The sequence below is a fragment of the Cylas formicarius genome, unplaced genomic scaffold (genome assembly GCF_029955315.1).
Source record: "Cylas formicarius isolate icCylForm1 unplaced genomic scaffold, icCylForm1.1 PGA_scaffold_8__14_contigs__length_24414737, whole genome shotgun sequence".
NCBI classification, from domain to species: domain Eukaryota; kingdom Metazoa; phylum Arthropoda; class Insecta; order Coleoptera; family Brentidae; genus Cylas; species Cylas formicarius.
The window spans coordinates 10,686,615-10,709,175 of NW_026844361.1; the positions used below are offsets into that span (position 1 = coordinate 10,686,615).

At 34.0% G+C, this 22,561-nt stretch overlaps 1 protein-coding gene across 4 annotated transcripts in view; it reads left to right on the plus strand.

Annotated features, from left to right (window-relative positions):
• Positions 1-22,561, plus strand: part of LOC132706420 (uncharacterized) — a 71,379-nt gene that overhangs the window by 5,142 nt on the left and 43,676 nt on the right. Inside the window, exons 1-2 of one of the 4 annotated variants that reach the window (XM_060677752.1) lie at positions 10,237-10,672; positions 12,679-13,378. The exons of 1 other annotated variant lie outside the window; for it this stretch is intronic. In XM_060677752.1, coding sequence (XP_060533735.1) covers positions 12,902-13,378 — 477 coding nt within the window. In that variant the 5' untranslated portion in view covers positions 10,237-10,672; positions 12,679-12,901. Of the gene's footprint in view, positions 1-10,236; positions 10,673-12,678; positions 13,379-22,561 lie in introns of those variants that run through there. 2 more of the 4 variants (XM_060677750.1, XM_060677753.1) reach the window with 2 other exon arrangements.

The window sequence follows — 22,561 nt, forward strand, 5'->3', positions numbered from 1 at the left end:
TCGAGGTATAATACGGCGTAAAATTTACCAGTTATACGAGGAACAAAGCGTGCCTACATTAGATATCTTAATTAAGAGGCTTGAAAAAGATGAAATCGATGTTAAATGTGGCAGAACTACCTTATGGAAATGTATTCAACACGTGGGTTTTAGATGTAAAAAAATTGACAAAAGGCAAGTTTTAATGGAATCTTTTAGAATTCGGAAATGGCGACTGGAATATCTAGAAAAAAGTTAGGATTTACAGAGAACAACAAATGCCAATTATTTACTTGGATGAAACCTGGTTCGACACTTATAATACGCCGGAAAAGGTTTGGGTTGACTCACCTGATAAGTGTAAAACAAACGCGCCATCAAAAAGAGGTAAAAGAATAACTGTTTTGCATGCTGGCTCTAAAGATGGTTCGATTCCAAATGGAAAGTCCAGTCTGCGAAAAATATTAAAGATTCTTCTCTGGGTTACCATGAAGATACCACCGCTGATTTATTTGAAAGTTGGTTTAAAAACAAACTAGTTCCAAACATTCCTCCTAATAGCGTCATTGTAATGGACAATGCAAGTTATGACAATAGACAGTTGACACAAAACCCCTTCCTCATGTGACACAAAAGCAACAATCCAAAACTACATGTATAATAACGACATTTATTTTCACGAAGATTATGCCAAAAAGCAATTAATTGAGGTTCTACAAAGCTTGAACCTACAGGAGGAATACGTCCGTGATAATTATGCAAAAAATCTAGGGCATACAGTTTTAAGGCTTCCACCTTACCACTGTATATTTAATCCCATTGAACATGTTTGGCATCAACTGAAATCTGCCATTCATCATAACAATGTTTTTTACAGTGTTAACTGCAATGTCCTCAAACTTATAGAAATCGAAGTTTTTAACATCCCTCCACAAAGTTGGGCAAACCCAATTAAATATATAGAAAAAGCAGAACAATCGTATATCCATATTGCAAATAATATAGAACAAATAATAATTAGAACAGGCGATGATAGCGATAGTGATTCTGATATATTATGTGAATAATTTTAAGTAATTTAAGTGGATAATGAAAATAATTTGTAATTTTGTTTTAGATTTAAACATAAATACATACATAAATAAATAAATATTGTTTAGTATCTTTCCTAACAAAACCACAAATAATTAATATCTAAGCAAAGTACAGACCTGTTCGGTCATATTTCATTCTTACAGCTTGCCCGGGTCTTTCCTTAATTCGTATCAGTTAGTCACTTTCTTATATCTATGAGCATACTTTACCTCTTTTATAAAGAGCGTGGATAGATCCTCGGGTTCAATGAAATTTATTTGGTTAAAAATACGATTTGAGGAAAAAACGCAGCTTTAATTTGTTTGTGCTCTGATCTTGACCTTTTGCATTCCTCTACAACCTTATTTTAGTGGCATGGTTTGCATTTTTAATAAATCACTGAAGATAAATGAGTTCAGAAAAGTCACTTTAAGCGGCGCTTCTAAACTTGTCTTTCTCGTTCTTTTCTTTTTTCTGAGCAATGTTAGCAAAAGCGAACTAAAACTGACACAACATAAAATTATCTAAGAAAATACAAGTTTTTGATTAGTTTAGGTATTTGCTGGCAGTGTCGTTTTCCAAATATTCATCGATTTTTGCATATTCAGTTCTATACTGAGCTAACACCTGATGTCTGGAGATCTTGTATGTGCCAGACACAGGTTTAAGGTGCGCAAGCGTGTTTGCAAAAAGATTTGAAATTGCAACAGCAATTATAAATTTTATTGCGGATCGAGTTGTTCTGATAACTCTTATCGCGCCGTCTATCGTCAGATTAGATTGGTCCACGCGTCATCACAAGTGAAAAAGACCTGCGTGCGAAAGGTTATTCCTGAAGGTGCCGTTGTTTTACCAGTTGACCCAAAATGAGGAGTTTCTTCGGTGGCAGTTTTGGGAAATTAAATGGCAGTCCCGATTTGGAAAAGTCTCGCGGGAAAATTCAAGTGAAAAGTATTACCGAAACGGTCGACGACGAAGCGCAGGACACGGAAACGGGAGACGACGAGGTTGACGCTTTCGTTATAAACAATACAACGTTTTACCCGGTGTTTAACAAGTCGTATTACGACGACCACAAGGAGATATTCAAGTATAGGACGAAGCTACAGAGGAGGTACAGCTTCAAACGTCCGGCTAAACGCGAAATCTCGGGACCGAGCGAATTCAGACGCGACTTAAATGTGTTTTTCGATAATGGTGCTCAATCTGTGACCGTGAATTTGAAGAAAAGTTTATCCTTGGATAATATATTCGAGCGTGGCGAGGAGATTGTTGAAGAGTTTCCGAAAACGAGATCTTTAGTGGATTTGGGGGAGTTGAGAATTGGTGATTTGTTTGGCGAAGACGTAGGGGAAACAGAAGAAGAAGCGGAAGAGAAGACTGTCGAATTTAGGAACAATTTGATCAGGGACAAGTGGCAGTCGACGCCGGTAAGCCTTCGGATAGCGATTCGATATTTTTAGAATCTGAAACCAAAAATTCTTATTATGTTACTATACAGGGTGTTATTTAGTAATCCTCCCATGTTTCACAAGGTATATCAAGTGTTTTTAGGGTAGAAAGTTTCTATATACATGTGGTGAAAAAATATTATTAGTATTCGTTTTTTTTTTAAAGCAAATTTTACCTCTCACTTGTTGGATAAGGTTACGTTCAACTTTTCTCACTTTCAAAGGCTCATGACTTTTTGTTCGTTATAAAAATGAATCCTTCGATAATATAATAGGTGCTCTTTTTACAAGTCACTAGAAGCAACCGGTTTTGAAATATTTTGTTTTGAATTAATCAATGGATTTGTTACCAAAAATTTATAAATTTTTTAATTAATGTAAATTATTTCTACTACCACTACTTCTACTATTGCTCGAAATATAAAAATCGAATCGAAAATGAAGCATTTCAGACTACGCATTTACATACTTGAGAAATTACCCTCTCGATATCGGAAAGTTAATAAATAGCACCTTGTAATGGGTGTTTTTTTTCGATGTATAGAACTTTAAGTTGGCATTACTGTTCAAGATGGCGACGATTTAACAGCTGTCAAGTGATTTATTCTCAGTTTGGTTTGGCAATTCATCATGAATTCATCAAGTAAGGCGTAGATTGGTCGAATGGGCCCAAAACGAGATTGCCGTTGTTCCCGATTTTCATAAGCGAATTTTGTTTAGCGATGAAGCGGTTGAATGGTTACGTCAACAAACAAAACGGCCGCATTTGGAGCGAAGCTAATCCTGAAGTGTATGTCGAAACACCGTTACATCCAGAAAAACTGACTGTTTGGTGCGTTTTATGGGCTGGTGCAATCATTGGTCCGTACTTCTTCAAAAACGATGATTGCCAGAACGTTACAGTCAATGGTGATCGGTATAGGGCTATGATTACTAACTCTTTCATTCCTGAATTGAATAACCATGATGTCCAGGAGATGTGGTTTCAACAAGACGGCGCAACATGTCACACAGTTCGTGCCACAATCGATTTATTGAAAGACACGTTTGGTGACCGCCTAATTTCACGTTTTGGACCTGTGAATTGGCCTCGAGGATCTTGTGATTCAACACCGCTAGATTACTTTCTGTGGGGCTATGTAAAGTCATTGATCTATGCGGATAAGTCACAAACGCTTGACCATTTGGAAGACAACATTCGCCGTGTTATTGCCGATATACGGCCACAAATGTTGGAAAAAATCATCGAAAATTGGACGTCCAGAGTGGACTACATCCGCGAGTCGTGGCGGTCATATGCCAGAAATCATATTTAAAATGTAATGCCACAAGATTATCTTTCGGATAAATAAAATTCATGTCAATCGAATAATCCATCGTTGTTTTATTGCAACTTAAAGTTCTATACATCGAAAAAAAACACCCCTTATAATACCAATTGTTTAATATGCATTAAGTTTGTAACAAATTGGATTTCATTTTTCTTATTTTTACTAAAAATTTTAGTAGTGCTAAAACATGTCCCGTAACTTTTTTATGTCCTAAGTGCAACGGCGGGCAGGCTGTGCACATAGGGTGTTTATTAATTGAGAGACTTTACTTAGGAGTGTGAAATCACCCTGTGATTTTAAGAACAAAAGTTAATGTCAACGTGCATCGTAGATCGCTTCATTTCTGACCTACGGGGTATTAAAATTCTTCTATCCAAATAGACCATACCATGCATACGCGGTTACTCTTGACAATAGAAAATTAATTTTTGTCGATGATATGTGCTTACCAAATGTTAACAAAATACCAAAAAAGTTTTATTTTTTTTACAAAAATAAGTCCAATAGTTTCGAAAATGAGAGCTTCAATAACAGGTTTTATTTGCAGAAAAAGCAGTGGCGTACCAACTTTTTGTTCTTCAAAAATGTCCAAACCGCGTACGCGCGTCACTGGTAAAAATAATATAAAATCTTTTACGTTTATGTTAGTTGAATATTGGTCACTAATATAAAACTGTGCACCTTTGACGTGAACGAGCTTTTAAATAAAACATTGTTGGCCACCAGATTGTAAAAACAGTTTTCAACATCAAAGCTATATTATGTGTTCCTGTTTCAGAATTACAAATGTTTTGTACACACTACTAGAAATAAACAACAACCCATTCTCTGATAAATTATAACTTGAAAAGCAAAAACTACAAAGTAAATAGAGCAAGCCACAATACATGAATATTTTGAGATGCAACCGATATCGATTAATTTTGTAATAATTTTTGTTCTACAACCTGAGTATGCGTTCTGTCACAGGAAAAGTAGCATCAGAAAGGCAGCATTGAATACAAATCCTTCTTAGATTGAACAACTTTTGTAGACAGAGCAATAAATTCCGTAGTGAAAATGTGCCAGATACCAAACGTCATATTAAAAAAATACAACAGCCAAACAGATTAAGGTCTAAGGAGCGATGTAGCTGCTTTTTAAAGTTTAGAGTTACGGCCCCATTTATGAAAAATGTACTCTTTCGACATAGAAATGTTGTGAGCGCTCTGGGCTTTTTAGGGAACATGCTATAACAACATCTAATATTCTGATATTTTGCAGAAAACTCACAGTTTAATTTCTGCAATCTTTCGCAAATAGCGATCCTCGGCGGTGAGTCCAAATTTGACCGACATATATAGTGAATTCAAATAATAAAGAAGTAATAAAATTAATAAATTAATAAAAGTACATAATTTAAATCCATCTAAACAGCTGTATTTAAAGTTGAAAATGTGTCTTCAAGAAAATTGCCCCTGTAACCACAATCTTTTCTATGTGTGTGTATTGTGTATGATGCATGAATCTTGAAATTATGTGCTTTTGTGTAAACTCCGGGGGAACTCAATATCAATATCCTATATCGACACATAGTGGCAAACATAAAAAAATATTGAGAATTGGCATTCACTATGCGCATGTATGTCATTTTTCATCTCATTTTCAACTAATCCCATACTTTTCAGTTTTTAATCCTTGCGAATTGGAAGTCAAACGAAAATAAAGGATAATAAACAATATTAACAACATGACTTGTTTTTCACCATAAATGTTCCCAATTACTCTAAGCAAATTAGCAGTAAAAATAACGAATAGAAGAGAAAAATTATAACGTTTAGAGATTTTAGTACTAAACTCCCAGTAGAAAGCCAAGTACACATCCAAAGAATTCCCACCCACCCAGGTGAGAGCTTCATCCCATTTGGTTCACGACCCACTGCGCTTTTCAGTGCTTTACTGGACTGTCTACCAGTAAAGCGTCGAGAACATGTTATATGACTTTTTATATTCTCGATTAAATTGTTGTATAAAATAAAATGTTATCTGTTAGTATTATGATATATGATTTTTTTAATTCCTGTGATTCTGTACTTTGAGATCGTGTCCACACCATACCTAATATAGATTAGAGTTTTTTGTCCTATTTTGAAGTGGTTTTCTCTGTAGGCCTATTTCACTAATGAAATATAACTATTTAATCATCTGCCCGTGCAAAATCGTTCACCTGGACGGCATTTAAATAATTTTGTGGATGAAAGTTAGAGCACGTTAATAAAAATTAATACTTCTGCCTTTTTTGGGAAAGGAAAATCACAAACTATGAACTGAATAAATACAAGAAACGATTTACAAGAAATGGTGGACGTATTCAATGAGCATTCATCAGCTTTATACAATGCAAGACTAAGCGACATAGAAACGAGCTCGAGATACAAAACCACAGGTATGGTCTGTTCATAGATATAAGAAAGTGACCAATTGCTTCCAAGGGTGGTCATTAACATAAAATGCAACAAGTTTATTACCTAAAGTTTCGGAATTTAAATTCAGGTAAAATTGTGGTCCGTAATTGAAAATAATTTTATACGTACCTGTGTTTAATATTCTTTGGTTTGGTATACTACTTAGTTTAAGTTTGTTAGTAATCATTCTTATTTCGTGTGTAATACAGCGTGTGTTGAATCGTGTGCGAATTATGCAAAATATGTGCGAGTCGTGGGAGAAAACACTATTCTGTTTATTTGACTCTCATTGAACGCGGTGCCAGAAGAAACGGCCACATTGACGAAAATTCCAACATCAACTGTATGGGAAATTGTGAAAAGAAGCGATGCTGATATTTTCACGAGTGTAGATGAAAGTGATCAAGATATAATACGGCGTAAAATTTACCATACGAGGAACAAAGCGTGCCTACATTAGATATCTTAATTAGGAGGCTTGAAAAACATGAAACCGGTGTTAAATGTGGCAGAACTACCGTATGGAAGTGTATTCAACACATGGATTTTAGATTTAAAAAAATTGACAATAGGCAAGTTTTAATGGAATTTTTTGAATTCGGAAATGGCGACTGAAATATATAGAAAAAATTAGGATTTACAGAGAACAACAAAGGCCAATTATTTACTTGGATTAAACCTGGTTCGACACTTATGATACCCCGGAGAAGGGTTGGATTGACTCAACTGATAAGTGTAAAACAAACGCGCCATCAAAAAGAGGTAAAAGAATAACTATTTTGCATGTTGGCTCAAAAGATGGTTGGATTCCAAATGGATTTTCTCTGTCTGCGAAAAATATTAAAGATTCTTCTCTGGATTACCATGAAGACACCACCGCTGATTTATTTCAAAGTTGGTTTAAAAACCAACTAGTTCCAAACATTCCTCCTAATAGCGTCATTGTAATGGACAATGCAAGTTATCACAGTAGACAGTTGACTAAAATCCCTTCCTCATGTGATACAAAAGCAACAATCCAAAACTCATGTATAATAACGACATTTATTTTCACGAAGATTATACCAAAAAGCAATTAAATTGAGGTTCTACAAAGCTTGAACCTACAAAAGGAATACGTCCGTGATAATTATGCAAAAAATTTATTGCATACAGTTTTACCTTATCACTGTATATTTAATCCCATTGAAGATGTTTGGCACCAACTGAAATCTGCCATTCGTCGTAACAATGTTTTTCCCCGTGTTACCTCCAATGTCCTCAAACTTATAGAAACCGAAGTTTTTAACATCCCTCCACAGAGTTGGGCAAATTCTGTTAAACATATAGAAAAAGCAGAACAATCGTATATCCATATTGCAAATAATATAGAACATAGTGATACTGATATATCATTTGAATTACTTTAAGTAATTTGAGTAGGTAATAAAAATAATTTGTAATTTTATTTTAGATTTAAACATAAATAAATACATAAATAAATAAATATTATTTAGTATCTTTCCTAACAAAACCCCAAATAATTAAATTCTAAGCAAAGTACGGACCTGTTTGGTCATAGTTCATTCTTACAGCTTGCCCGGGTCTTTCCTTAATTCGTATCAGTTAGTCACTTTCTTATATCTATGAACAGACTTTACAAAAAACATATGACCATTATCACTTGCTTCTAAATGTTAGGGAATAGAGAAAACTGCTTTTTAACTTCGATTGTGTTCATTTTTGGCTCATTCTCGGGACAATCGCCCCAAAAAATGGCACTGGGCTAATTTTTCTCTTCCCGGTGAGAACTATGTCTATTTTCTAATGTCATTTAGGAGCATTGGGTAGAAGACAAGGACATAATATAACAATTTTATGTGTTATTTAATAGAGAATAGAAGAAGTCATATAACATTTTCTCGTCGAATTAACGGTTTACGAGCAAACGGAGAAAAGCGCCATTAGGTCACCATTTGAGGTGGTTTTTTAAGCCATCTTCTTCAGTGTTTGGTTTCCTACTGGGAGTTTAATACCAAAAGTGTTATTTTACTACACTAAATTACCTGTGAAAAAATTAGAAGTAGTTGTGATCTTACCGTCTGCTTGTATAGCCTTTGTTAAACGATTCAAACGTCGACATGGATTAAAAATGAGGTGTCACAAGCCCCCAACGTCCCTCCGCCCATGTCGCGTCGGGCGAATGACACGACGAATTTTACGACACGATATAGACGGACCATTCTATAATGGAACGCTGCTCGGTTGGCGCTTCCTGTCCGCATGTAAATACGGCCAATTACATTCGTACGAAAAACTTGTAAATGTTTACAAACAAAAATTATCAGGCAGTCGTTTGCCATCGTAGTTGTCGGCGCGTGCCGGCATTTTCGTCGCGAATTCGAAGCAATTAAAGTCGGGAAACATAATTAAAAACAGAGTTTTATTGAAAATAGAAACATCGTGATACATTCAGCATTTTTCGAGATATTTGGTTTTGATTTTTAATGACAGCAACGAAAAAGTATAGTATGACCACCGATCTATCGAACTTTGTATCGTTCATTGAATTGATTGATTGACCAGTTCATTCTACCTTCATAAACGATACTAAAGGATTATTCGGGGATCGGTTATCGGTTTTTGTGGTGTTAGGTTTATGAGAAATGCCACAACAACATCTTACGATGCAGTTTATTTTTATTGTATTTAAAGTGTAATGTGGAGTTTTGTAGAATTCGGAGCATTACTTGCAAAACGTTAGAAGGTTAAGTTAAAGGTTAAGAGATATTAAGAGAGCTTCTTGGAACATATTAGTTGAATTTAAAAACATATATCGAGAAAATTTTGCTATTTTTTAATGAATCGTGAAAATCAAATTGTTTACCAGTTACTAAATGATAAATAACGATGAATAAAATTTTGACTTCAAAACTTAGACTACACAAAAGGTTTTTTTATATGTTATTTAAATTAAAATTAAATTTCAAACAAAAATTAATTTTTTGTTTGAACGCAAGGTGTCTGGTTTTGTGTAGTCACGGTATGATAATTTTTCTGTTTATCATCGTATTCATTAAAAAACAAACTTTTATTATTAAAAAAATAATATGTATTCCTACCTTTTTAAGGTAATGTTAGTTTAGCATAAAGCTCAATAAAACTATGAAACTGCTTTTAAAGCAAAAACTTTTGAACCGCTGGAACAAAAATTTTTAAACTCAAAACTTGTAAAAATTATTAAACGATTTTTTAGGGTATTTTGGGTTTTGCAAACTTTTCTTTAATATTTTTTTCGATTATGTTCAGCGTGTTGTGTCAGTTATGGAAAAAAAACAAAAAGTTCCTAAAAATTCCCATTTTCTGGGGTAGTTGGCAATGAATAAAGTTGAGTGCTATTTTGAAAGGCACTATATATAGGATGCATGCACCAAATAATTCCATTTATTGTGCATAGTGGTGCGCACAAGCACTATTGAAAAAAAAACTATTTCTTGTAGATACAGTACTAAAGTCAATTTTTGATCCGTTCGCTCAAAGTTAATGTCTGATTTTCTGAACTGAACTATGAACATTTTTATGCAAATTAAACGGACTTTGCTGATTTTGAATGATTCAATTCTTGCTTTTTACAAAACTTCTGGATTCCTCCTGCGTCGGTTTTTGCTAAGACTAAGCAAAAACCGAGGCAGGAGGAATCCAGAAGTTTTGTAAAAAGCATTACAGTAGCCTGTAGAAGTTTCTTTAAAAAAAAAAGATTAAATTCTTATATTACGAATTCATGAAATATTTAACGTAAATCTATTCATTCCCATTTTATGTAAATAGGAGATGGCTTGGATTTCAATGGACGCTCCACGTTTTATTTGTTATTTACAATTACTTGCACAAATGATCGTTATGAAACGGATTTTACATACGGGGACTGGGGAAATACCCATCGGCGCCGTCGCTGGCGCGACGCGTCGCTCAATTAAACCACTTAATCGACTTACTGCTGGCAATTCTCGGGCTTTTAATTTCTCTCGGTACCAATTGAACTCTCCGAAACCCTTCATTTGTACAGTATACATGCAGCGTATACAGATAAATAAATGACTAACCGCATGGGAGTGTCGTCATTTATTACAGACAAACACACACTATACGCGGAAAATCTTATCAATGAACGGAGTAGAACGTTCTCAGTACATTCAGTATTTGCTCGGAAATTACATTAAGAACATCTCGTCTTTTAAAGTCGTCTTTTCTCTGGCGGGAACGCGTTCAATACCTGCTTAGTTAACACGTGGTCCAATTCATAAAGTTTGTTATTAAGTTCCCCAAAACCGTAAGAAAAATACTGCACAGTGGTCGAATTTCTAAAAATGACTGGAAAATATATTTGAAAATTTGGAGTCGCGTCAAGAAATGGGTAATCGGGCTGTGGAACAAATATTTGACATTGTGAAATATTTTCTGTTCAGGCATTTTTAAACATGTATCAGCTTTCGCCATCTGTCAACACTCAACTGCCACAAAAAGTCAATTTAAAATTAAAACTAAAGACAATCTGTTAGAAGCTGGTTCTGAATTTTCAAGGTGATGTCGGTAACGCCATGAATTTGAAATGTATGGAGTTGAGTGTCCATATGGAGGATCTACCCAAAAAATTAAAAAAAAAGTTCCTCTTTATGAAGTTGAAATCAAAATTTTCAAAAAATGACGAAAATATGTAATGTAATATTAATTTTTCAAATAAAATAATCGATCCTGTCGATTCACAAAAGAGCATTTAAAATATCTTTCATCATTGTTAAAACAATTTATTTTTAAAAAAGTTTCGAATATTTGAAATGGTCTGATTTAAGCGAAATATGTCACTTAGTTTTAAAATTAAATTTATGTTTTATCAAATAATACTGTAGATTTCGTATGTTTCTTCTATTAGCTATAATTAACGTCCGTATCTGATAGAATATATGAATTTTTCAATTAAACATGAAACGTATTTGGAAAATAGGAAACTAAATGATTTTTCAGTTATATCATAGACAAAATTTTCAACTGGCATTTGACACGATTTATACATTCAATAATTTTGAGTCTATTTGATATTAAACCCAACTAGGAAAACCGTATTCAATTAGTGTGATATATTTATTCTAAACTTGTAACTTTGCAAGTATACAGGGTGTTTCAAGAAACGCCAACGCGTGTGCGAAAACTTTTACGTCTTGGGCTACATGCCTGCAATGAGGTTGATAGTGGACATTTTCAACGTTTTTTTAGTATACATTTTTTTGAACGAAGTTTATGGTGATTAAATAATTATAATTAATAATATAACTAAAACGAGTCATGACACGAAAACAACCCAGGAGTCAAAAAAATTGTATTTTTAGTAACTTATTCAAAGTAACTAATATAAAAAGTAAATTTTATCGTTCCCTTTGTGTCTTGTTTTCTGTTACATTGTTGTTTTTAACTTTCTGCCGCCTCAACACCACTCAACGCAGTTGGTATGCTGATACTCCAGTTGCTTATTCTTTGTGTTGAAATATTTTTTAAATATGATGTTTTTGTAAATTTTTTGGAGGGGAATAATAAATTTCGTCAGTGGATTTCACAATTTTTATTTGGTTAAAGCAAAATTATCTCTTTATCATTATAAATGACATCACCAAATTTTAACAAAATTGAGCAGAAAATATTTAACATATTGTAAACAAGCGTTCACTAAGCATTCAAAACAAACAACCATTTCCTGGACCTAAGGTTATATGAACTTTTTTTCTTTTTATCGGATGACGAACTGAAGCCAACGTTGGCGCATGTTGTTTTGAAACACCATGTAAATTATATTTTATAAAGGCGTTTTCGGATTATAACTTACTAAAAGTTTATGAGTCCAATTCCTTCCTTCGGTTTATTGACAGTTGATTGCAATGTTCTTATAGTTTTCTCTAAAATAATGTCCGTCGATAAATAAATAATTAACTAAATAAACGCACCACACCGTGTACAGGGTGCTTTAACCAGAGATACGGCAAAGATAAAGCAATGCAATGTTATTTATTTATTTATGCATGGTTGATAGAGATCTGCAAAAATATTTTCAGGGGTTTGTTTCAATCAACATAGGCCATATAAAACTCAAGCTAGACATTCAAAATTAATATCATAGTTAAGCAAAGGTTCGTGGTATGTGTTCAATGTGATATTTTCAAAATAGGTTATACAGGGTGTCGGTTATAGTTGTACAAAATAAAAATCTCCCTGCAACGCAGCAACAGAATTTAAAAAATCTGATTTAAAAATATGCAAAATTTGACAATAATTATTTTTTGACTCACCCTGTATAATTAAAAATATTTTTAATTTGTAAATCTTCATCGATCTTGTTGATGCATCTTATATAACTGCTCAAAGCGACCGCAGGTAGCGAATCAAGATAGTCATTTGTCATGGACATTTTTCCGGGGTAATTTTTAAAATTCGACCACCGTGTGCCGTTACCAGTAATCGTTTCTGCTATTGACTACAACGTACCACGTAATATTTTAAATTAAAACGGTGTTCTCGCGAGGATGTTGACGTAGAGGATGTGGTGGCTGCTGCTGTCGGATTATCGGCGCAAATTTCATTAAGTGAATCAGGAAAAATGTCGAGAAATCACGGGGCCGCGAACAGTGTGACGTCGTGGCTGAACACGCTGAAACATTCGATCGAATATTATGAATTCGAAAAAGAGAATTTCGGCCACCCAAGCATGCCTACGGTCTACGAAGACGTAGAACCGATCGAACCGGAAACGCCCTACATGAACCTGTGGGATTGTTCTACCAACTCCGTCGAAGATCCGATTGAGGAGTACATTTTTCCTTTCGCCGACTTCGACTTGGAGGATTTGGTGCTCGAATCGTCGCGATCTCTGAACTTGAAGTTCGCCAAAGAATGTAGAATAAGCGGCGTCTTTGAGGAAGGCGTGGTGGAGGATTTGGAGGTGTCGAACCCGGTTCCGGAAACTTTGGAGGTCAACGAGGAATTGGCGATATACGTGAAAGAGGATTCGGTGTTTTGGATCGATCGGTTGCGGTTCGAGTGCGTGGACGAGGAACCCGACCTCATGGAGGGACAGGTATTTGTTTTTGTATTTTTCTGGTTTCGCAGAAAGTGCGCACACACATTTTAAATGTTTCATTGCAAAATTTATATAAACCGGAATAACACAATGCACATTTCTATAAGGTTCATGTAACGTTTTGCTAAAGTGTGCGATAAAGTACCTACACATCCATATATACATTCCCAACAGGTAAGGTCTGTTCATAGATATAAGAAACTGACCAATTGCTTTTGAATGGGATTACCCAAGGGTGGTCAATAACATACAATGCAACAAGATTATTACCTAAAGTTTCGGAATTTAAATTCAGGTAAAATTGTGGTCCGTAATAGAAAATAATATTATACCTATCTGTGTTTAATATTCTTTGGTTTGGTATGCTATTTAGTTTAAGTTTATTAGTAATCATTCTTATTTCGTGTGTAATGCAGCGTGTGTGTTCCTGCCCAAATGTAGAAAACACTATTCTATTGAGACTAAGGAAGTTATAAACAATGTTTATTTGACTCTCATTGAACGTGGTGCCAGAAAGCAAGCATCTTTAGAAGAAACGGCCACATTGACGAAAATTCCAACATCAACTGTATGGAAAATTGTGAATAATCCCATTTCAGCGAAGAAAAAAAGAAGCGATGCTGACATTTTCTCGAGTGTAGATGAAAGTGATCAAGATGTAATACGGCGTAAAATTCACCAGTTATACGAGGAACAAAGCGTGCCTACATTAGGTATCTTAATTAGGAGGCTTGAAAAAGATGAAACCGGTGTTAAATGTGGCAGAACTACCTTATGGAAGTATATTCAACACATGGGTTTTAGATTTAAAAAAATTGACAAAAGGCAAGTTTTAATGGAATCTTTTAGAATTCGGAAATGGCGACTTGAATATCTAGAAAAAATTAGGATTTACAGGCAAAGGCCAATTATTTACTCGGATGAAACCTGGTTCGACACTTATGATACCCCGGAAATGGGGTCGGTTGACTCATCTGATAAGTGTAAAACAAACGCGCCATCATAAAGAGGTAAAAGAATAACTATTTTGCATGGTGGCTCTAAAGGTGGTTGGATTCCAAATGCGAAAATGCGAAAAATTTATAGATTCTTTTCTGGATTACCATGAAGACACCACCGCTGATTTATTTGAAAGTTCCAAACATTCCTCCTAATAGCGTAGTTGTAATGGACAATGCAAGTTATCACAGTAGACAGTTGACTAAACCCTCTTCCTCATGTGACACAAAAGCAACAATCCAAAACTACATGTATAATAACGACATTTATTTTCACGAAAATTATACCAAAAAGCAGAACAATCGTATATCCATATTGCAAATAATATAGAACAAATAATTATTATAGTGATACTGATATATTATGTGAATAATTTTAAGTAATTTAAGTAGGTAATGAAAATAATTTTATTTTAGATTTAAACATAAATAAATAAATTTTGTTTAGTATCTTTCCTAACAAAACCCCAAATAATTAAATTACAAGCAAAGTCCGGACCTGTTCGGCCATATTTCATTCTTACAGCTTGCCCTGGTCTTTCCTTAATTCTTATATCTATGAACAGACTTTACTTTAAAAGTGTCGTGTCTCCAAAAATTAGGTTAAGAACGTCCTATCAAGCCTCTTTGGTATAGTCTGTCTCTCTCTTCATCTTGCTGACTTTTGCCCGCAATTGGTAATAACATCGTTAAAGTTTTATTGGGGAGGGTCCGCCAGCACGATAAAGATTGAGACAGACTATACACTTAAGACGTCTATCTGATTATCAACAACTAGTCAGCGGTAATGTCCTGTCAAAACCTCTTTGTCAGGTGCTGATTGTCGGCTTGAAACATCTTCGATACCTTGTTTATGTAAACTTAAAAATGAAAATATAAAATCGATTTTTTTAAATAATTATATAAATAAAGTTTATTTAACAATTTTCGTTACAGTCAAAGACATTATATCCAAATCATACACGATATGCTTGGTGCGATAGAACGGATTGTTCACGATCTCAAAGCTTTCAGTTTGTGCTGTGCGATGCCTTTACATTTCACTCACTAACCTGCACTTTGCGCCATTTTCACTTAACGCGTTTTCCCAGAACATTTTACGAGACCTAGACAATTTTGGGAAAATCTTGCTGTGAAAACGCTACACTTATTGACGATCTGTCAGCAAAGTCATTGGTTAAAAACGAAATTTTAAATCTTGCTCATGCGTGTTTTGGAATCGACCTCCTCAAAATTTTTGTCATAGTTGCTTACCAAGTTCCTGCATTATTGTCACAAGCAAACTATGTGGTTACAATATAACGGTATTCTTATAAATCGTTCGAAAATATATATTGTGGTAGGAGAAACTGCACTCATATTGAATACTATGGACCAAAAAACTGGTGACAAAAAAAATTAATTAATTAAACTAAAATGTAGCGCATAAATAATTCAACGTTATTATTAAAAATCGGAAGCCACCAGAACAACTAATTTAATAAAAATAACGATTAAGTCATTTATTAGGAAATACAAATAGAAGATGACTGTTCTTGCCAGAATGCGTAAATCGTTATCTGCTATTATTGTAGGTATGATTTTTATAAATAAATTTAAAATTTCCCTTGTTTTATTGATAAAAAGGCGTACAAATTCTAGAAAAATTAATTCAATGTAAACTGGAACGACAAATTCGCTACCTCAATGGATTATTGTAGACTATGGATATTCAGACTATATGAGAAAATGGGGAAAATTATAATAATCAAAAATCAACAAAAATGGTTATGCTTTCTGTAAATTGACTCATTTGAATAACTTTTACAATTTAATTGTGAATCAAATTAGATGATGTTGCGTTTTGCGCTAGATTAGCTACGGAAGTAGTCAAATTTATAGAAGATTGCTAAAAAAATTGTACAGAGAAGTGGAAATGTCATACGGATTCCAATTAACTGTTAATAATATTGTTAAAATCAAATTATTTGGCACAACTGAGAATTAAGCCAGATTCAAATTACAATTTGGTGGATGCGCCAGGTACTTGATATTGTCTTCCATAGGTATATTTAATTGTAGTACATCAGTACTTAGTTCTTTTTGACGGAGCATGTAACATAAGATAACAAATTAGTCGTGCAAATCATTCATTATATTGTTACTTGGTTGTCGGTTATTAAATATACGAATTGAAATTTTAAATGGGATGTAAATATTTTTCTTTCGCTATTCCCATTTTCATCAGCGTATAATTTTGGATAATAAATATTAAATCAATTATTTTATTCACGTCTAATGTCAAAAATTGCGCCGTTTTCTTTCTAAAAAGCAACCATGTTGGTTGTTGAATATCGCAATGTTATTGGCTAAAAATGGAAGTCTCGCGCATGTGTATGTTGAATGGACCTTGTCAATTTTTTTTCTATCCACGCTCTTTAATTTGCCGTAGTATCTACATAGGTAGAGCATCTATATCTCTAGTAGCTATATGGTTATACCAAATGTGAATGTGGTGTGAACATATATCTGTTTCCTATACCGCATATTCAAAAATGCTTCCCTACCCAGATCCATGGTATCGCATATGAGCATAAAAAGGCATTTTCTCATATATGAAGAGCTTTTATTTTTCAATTTGCGCTAGTGGTGGATGTTGCTGAAAGAAGATATTACGCAGAAATAAAAAGTGTGCTTAAATGTATTTATTAATTTTAAAGATAATTCGATGTCTACATTTTGTTTACAATGCACGGCATCTGAGTCACAATGACTTAAAAAGTTTACCAACCTGTTGCACACTATACTTTTTCTACTACCCTACGCGAGATCGGTGTATAATTCGGTATTTTAGAGAAAGAAGTAGAAAAAAAATAATTTCTTGAAGTGATTGTTATTGCTGGGATCTCGGTAGGAAAAGGTCTTTGCATAGTAAACTTGAGTTTATTTTCCACCCCTTAAAATCCATGCGCTGAATTTCTGGGCATCCTATATTGAACTTAGTGTTACATATTTTTGAAAAGCCTAATAAGAAGATCGACAAAGGAACACAAGGAACAGTTTTCACCTTTTCGATAAATTTACGGATAACCGAGCCACAAAGCAAATGCAAAACTTCAAATTACCCTGTATCTGAAAATCCAAAATTTCAGTTTGTCACCTTTCATTTTATCAGAACGTAGTCTTGAGTCACTAAAGCCGCAATACGGTGGCTTTATTAATAAAGGAGATAAGATGTTGAGTCATTAAAAATGGGACGCGCTATATATATTTTCAACGCAAATAATTTCAACAAAAGATAGTGCTCGTTTGACAAATTTATTACCGCAAATTTACCTTACGTTGACAATGTTTGTGGCTTAACTAATTTATAGGAGTCGTTGTCCTAGTTCGAACACACCTAACGCCAGCTTTGATTCTCAAATAATTAAAAGTTATTCCGTAAATATATATATTTTTAATTAAAATTTATGATTTTCGACATAATTGGAACTGAAAAATCGGAATTATGGAAATAAATACATATAAATTACAGCCTCACGGTGCGAAATTAAAATTTCGATCGCATCAGCCACATGTACTTTCACTAAAAAGAAACCGGAATGAATTAGATGCAAAGACCTGATAAGTATTTTCGGTAACTCATCTAGCCTTACAACGTTTCGAATTGGCATAAAAATTAGAATTTTTCAAAGAAACTTCCACAGGCTACTGTAATACTATTTACAAAACTTCTGGATTCCTCTTGCGTCTGTTTTGGCTGAGTCGAACTTGCGGAGGTTTCGTCAATCATCCTGTTGGCTTCTTTAGAGCTTGGCTAAAACCGTTTCAACCGATGCAGAGAGAAATCCACAGGTTTTGTAAATAGTAAAAATTGGAATAAATTTCAAAAATATACAAGGTGTACAAATATCGATTGCTTGCTCACCCTGTAGTAATTTCAAAATATCCGCTCAATAGGTCCCGTTCTACAAGGAGCCCAGCCAAAACAAAATAATTTAAGCCGTTTATAATTAAAAGTTACAAAACCCCAAATAATTAAATTACAAGCAAAGTCCGGACCTGTTCGGCCATATTTCATTCTTACAGCTTGCCCTGGTCTTTCCTTAATTCTTATATCTATGAACAGACTTTACTTTAAAAGTGTCGTGTCTCCAAAAATTAGGTTAAGAACGTCCTATCAAGCCTCTTTGGTATAGTCTGTCTCTCTCTTCATCTTGCTGACTTTTGCCCGCAATTGGTAATAACATCGTTAAAGTTTTATTGGGGAGGGTCCGCCAGCACGATAAAGATTGAGACAGACTATACACTTAAGACGTCTATCTGATTATCAACAACTAGTCAGCGGTAATGTCCTGTCAAAACCTCTTTGTCAGGTGCTGATTGTCGGCTTGAAACATCTTCGATACCTTGTTTATGTAAACTTAAAAATGAAAATATAAAATCGATTTTTTTAAATAATTATATAAATAAAGTTTATTTAACAATTTTCGTTACAGTCAAAGACATTATATCCAAATCATACACGATATGCTTGGTGCGATAGAACGGATTGTTCACGATCTCAAAGCTTTCAGTTTGTGCTGTGCGATGCCTTTACATTTCACTCACTAACCTGCACTTTGCGCCATTTTCACTTAACGCGTTTTCCCAGAACATTTTACGAGACCTAGACAATTTTGGGAAAATCTTGCTGTGAAAACGCTACACTTATTGACGATCTGTCAGCAAAGTCATTGGTTAAAAACGAAATTTTAAATCTTGCTCATGCGTGTTTTGGAATCGACCTCCTCAAAATTTTTGTCATAGTTGCTTACCAAGTTCCTGCATTATTGTCACAAGCAAACTATGTGGTTACAATATAACGGTATTCTTATAAATCGTTCGAAAATATATATTGTGGTAGGAGAAACTGCACTCATATTGAATACTATGGACCAAAAAACTGGTGACAAAAAAAATTAATTAATTAAACTAAAATGTAGCGCATAAATAATTCAACGTTATTATTAAAAATCGGAAGCCACCAGAACAACTAATTTAATAAAAATAACGATTAAGTCATTTATTAGGAAATACAAATAGAAGATGACTGTTCTTGCCAGAATGCGTAAATCGTTATCTGCTATTATTGTAGGTATGATTTTTATAAATAAATTTAAAATTTCCCTTGTTTTATTGATAAAAAGGCGTACAAATTCTAGAAAAATTAATTCAATGTAAACTGGAACGACAAATTCGCTACCTCAATGGATTATTGTAGACTATGGATATTCAGACTATATGAGAAAATGGGGAAAATTATAATAATCAAAAATCAACAAAAATGGTTATGCTTTCTGTAAATTGACTCATTTGAATAACTTTTACAATTTAATTGTGAATCAAATTAGATGATGTTGCGTTTTGCGCTAGATTAGCTACGGAAGTAGTCAAATTTATAGAAGATTGCTAAAAAAATTGTACAGAGAAGTGGAAATGTCATACGGATTCCAATTAACTGTTAATAATATTGTTAAAATCAAATTATTTGGCACAACTGAGAATTAAGCCAGATTCAAATTACAATTTGGTGGATGCGCCAGGTACTTGATATTGTCTTCCATAGGTATATTTAATTGTAGTACATCAGTACTTAGTTCTTTTTGACGGAGCATGTAACATAAGATAACAAATTAGTCGTGCAAATCATTCATTATATTGTTACTTGGTTGTCGGTTATTAAATATACGAATTGAAATTTTAAATGGGATGTAAATATTTTTCTTTCGCTATTCCCATTTTCATCAGCGTATAATTTTGGATAATAAATATTAAATCAATTATTTTATTCACGTCTAATGTCAAAAATTGCGCCGTTTTCTTTCTAAAAAGCAACCATGTTGGTTGTTGAATATCGCAATGTTATTGGCTAAAAATGGAAGTCTCGCGCATGTGTATGTTGAATGGACCTTGTCAATTTTTTTTCTATCCACGCTCTTTAATTTGCCGTAGTATCTACATAGGTAGAGCATCTATATCTCTAGTAGCTATATGGTTATACCAAATGTGAATGTGGTGTGAACATATATCTGTTTCCTATACCGCATATTCAAAAATGCTTCCCTACCCAGATCCATGGTATCGCATATGAGCATAAAAAGGCATTTTCTCATATATGAAGAGCTTTTATTTTTCAATTTGCGCTAGTGGTGGATGTTGCTGAAAGAAGATATTACGCAGAAATAAAAAGTGTGCTTAAATGTATTTATTAATTTTAAAGATAATTCGATGTCTACATTTTGTTTACAATGCACGGCATCTGAGTCACAATGACTTAAAAAGTTTACCAACCTGTTGCACACTATACTTTTTCTACTACCCTACGCGAGATCGGTGTATAATTCGGTATTTTAGAGAAAGAAGTAGAAAAAAAATAATTTCTTGAAGTGATTGTTATTGCTGGGATCTCGGTAGGAAAAGGTCTTTGCATAGTAAACTTGAGTTTATTTTCCACCCCTTAAAATCCATGCGCTGAATTTCTGGGCATCCTATATTGAACTTAGTGTTACATATTTTTGAAAAGCCTAATAAGAAGATCGACAAAGGAACACAAGGAACAGTTTTCACCTTTTCGATAAATTTACGGATAACCGAGCCACAAAGCAAATGCAAAACTTCAAATTACCCTGTATCTGAAAATCCAAAATTTCAGTTTGTCACCTTTCATTTTATCAGAACGTAGTCTTGAGTCACTAAAGCCGCAATACGGTGGCTTTATTAATAAAGGAGATAAGATGTTGAGTCATTAAAAATGGGACGCGCTATATATATTTTCAACGCAAATAATTTCAACAAAAGATAGTGCTCGTTTGACAAATTTATTACCGCAAATTTACCTTACGTTGACAATGTTTGTGGCTTAACTAATTTATAGGAGTCGTTGTCCTAGTTCGAACACACCTAACGCCAGCTTTGATTCTCAAATAATTAAAAGTTATTCCGTAAATATATATATTTTTAATTAAAATTTATGATTTTCGACATAATTGGAACTGAAAAATCGGAATTATGGAAATAAATACATATAAATTACAGCCTCACGGTGCGAAATTAAAATTTCGATCGCATCAGCCACATGTACTTTCACTAAAAAGAAACCGGAATGAATTAGATGCAAAGACCTGATAAGTATTTTCGGTAACTCATCTAGCCTTACAACGTTTCGAATTGGCATAAAAATTAGAATTTTTCAAAGAAACTTCCACAGGCTACTGTAATACTATTTACAAAACTTCTGGATTCCTCTTGCGTCTGTTTTGGCTGAGTCGAACTTGCGGAGGTTTCGTCAATCATCCTGTTGGCTTCTTTAGAGCTTGGCTAAAACCGTTTCAACCGATGCAGAGAGAAATCCACAGGTTTTGTAAATAGTAAAAATTGGAATAAATTTCAAAAATATACAAGGTGTACAAATATCGATTGCTTGCTCACCCTGTAGTAATTTCAAAATATCCGCTCAATAGGTCCCGTTCTACAAGGAGCCCAGCCAAAACAAAATAATTTAAGCCGTTTATAATTAAAAGTTATAAAATATATATGAAGCTATGTAACTTTTAAATTTAATTTTTTTTCTATCGCTCGTATTTTCTGAATTCAATGGGTAGGGAACCTAATATCGGATACTCTGTACAGACCGGACCCAGGAGAATCATAGAGCAAAAATATACTGGGGTAAAATATCTGATAAAATTTTGTTGATATTTCAAACGGTATCTACAACATAATAGACCTGCCATTTGCTTGTTACTTTCGAAAATCGATTAAATCGAATTTTTCGAAAGTATCTGCGCTCGTATAAACATGTTGTATCTCGGTAACGGTAGGTCCTATGAGATCGCCGTTGGTACAAAAATGATCAGCGTCGAAAAAAAATTTGTTTGTTGTCCGTTTTCCGTTCTCCGTTCTCGTCTTTTGGTTTTGCCTGAATAACTTTCGAACCGGTCCACGAGGCACATAAGCTTATAAGAAATGGCCTTCATCCGACGCCTCTATCCATCTTTTTTTAACGATGTTCAACTGTTTTCTGGTACATATATGCAGCTTTGCCCCGTAACGGAATCTATTGGAAATGGGGGCGGGGGGGTCGGGTAATATTCTAAAAAAATAAAAAATCGCGCGTGCAAGGGTCTATAAAAAACATCATTTTTCAAAAACTGTTTGCGAG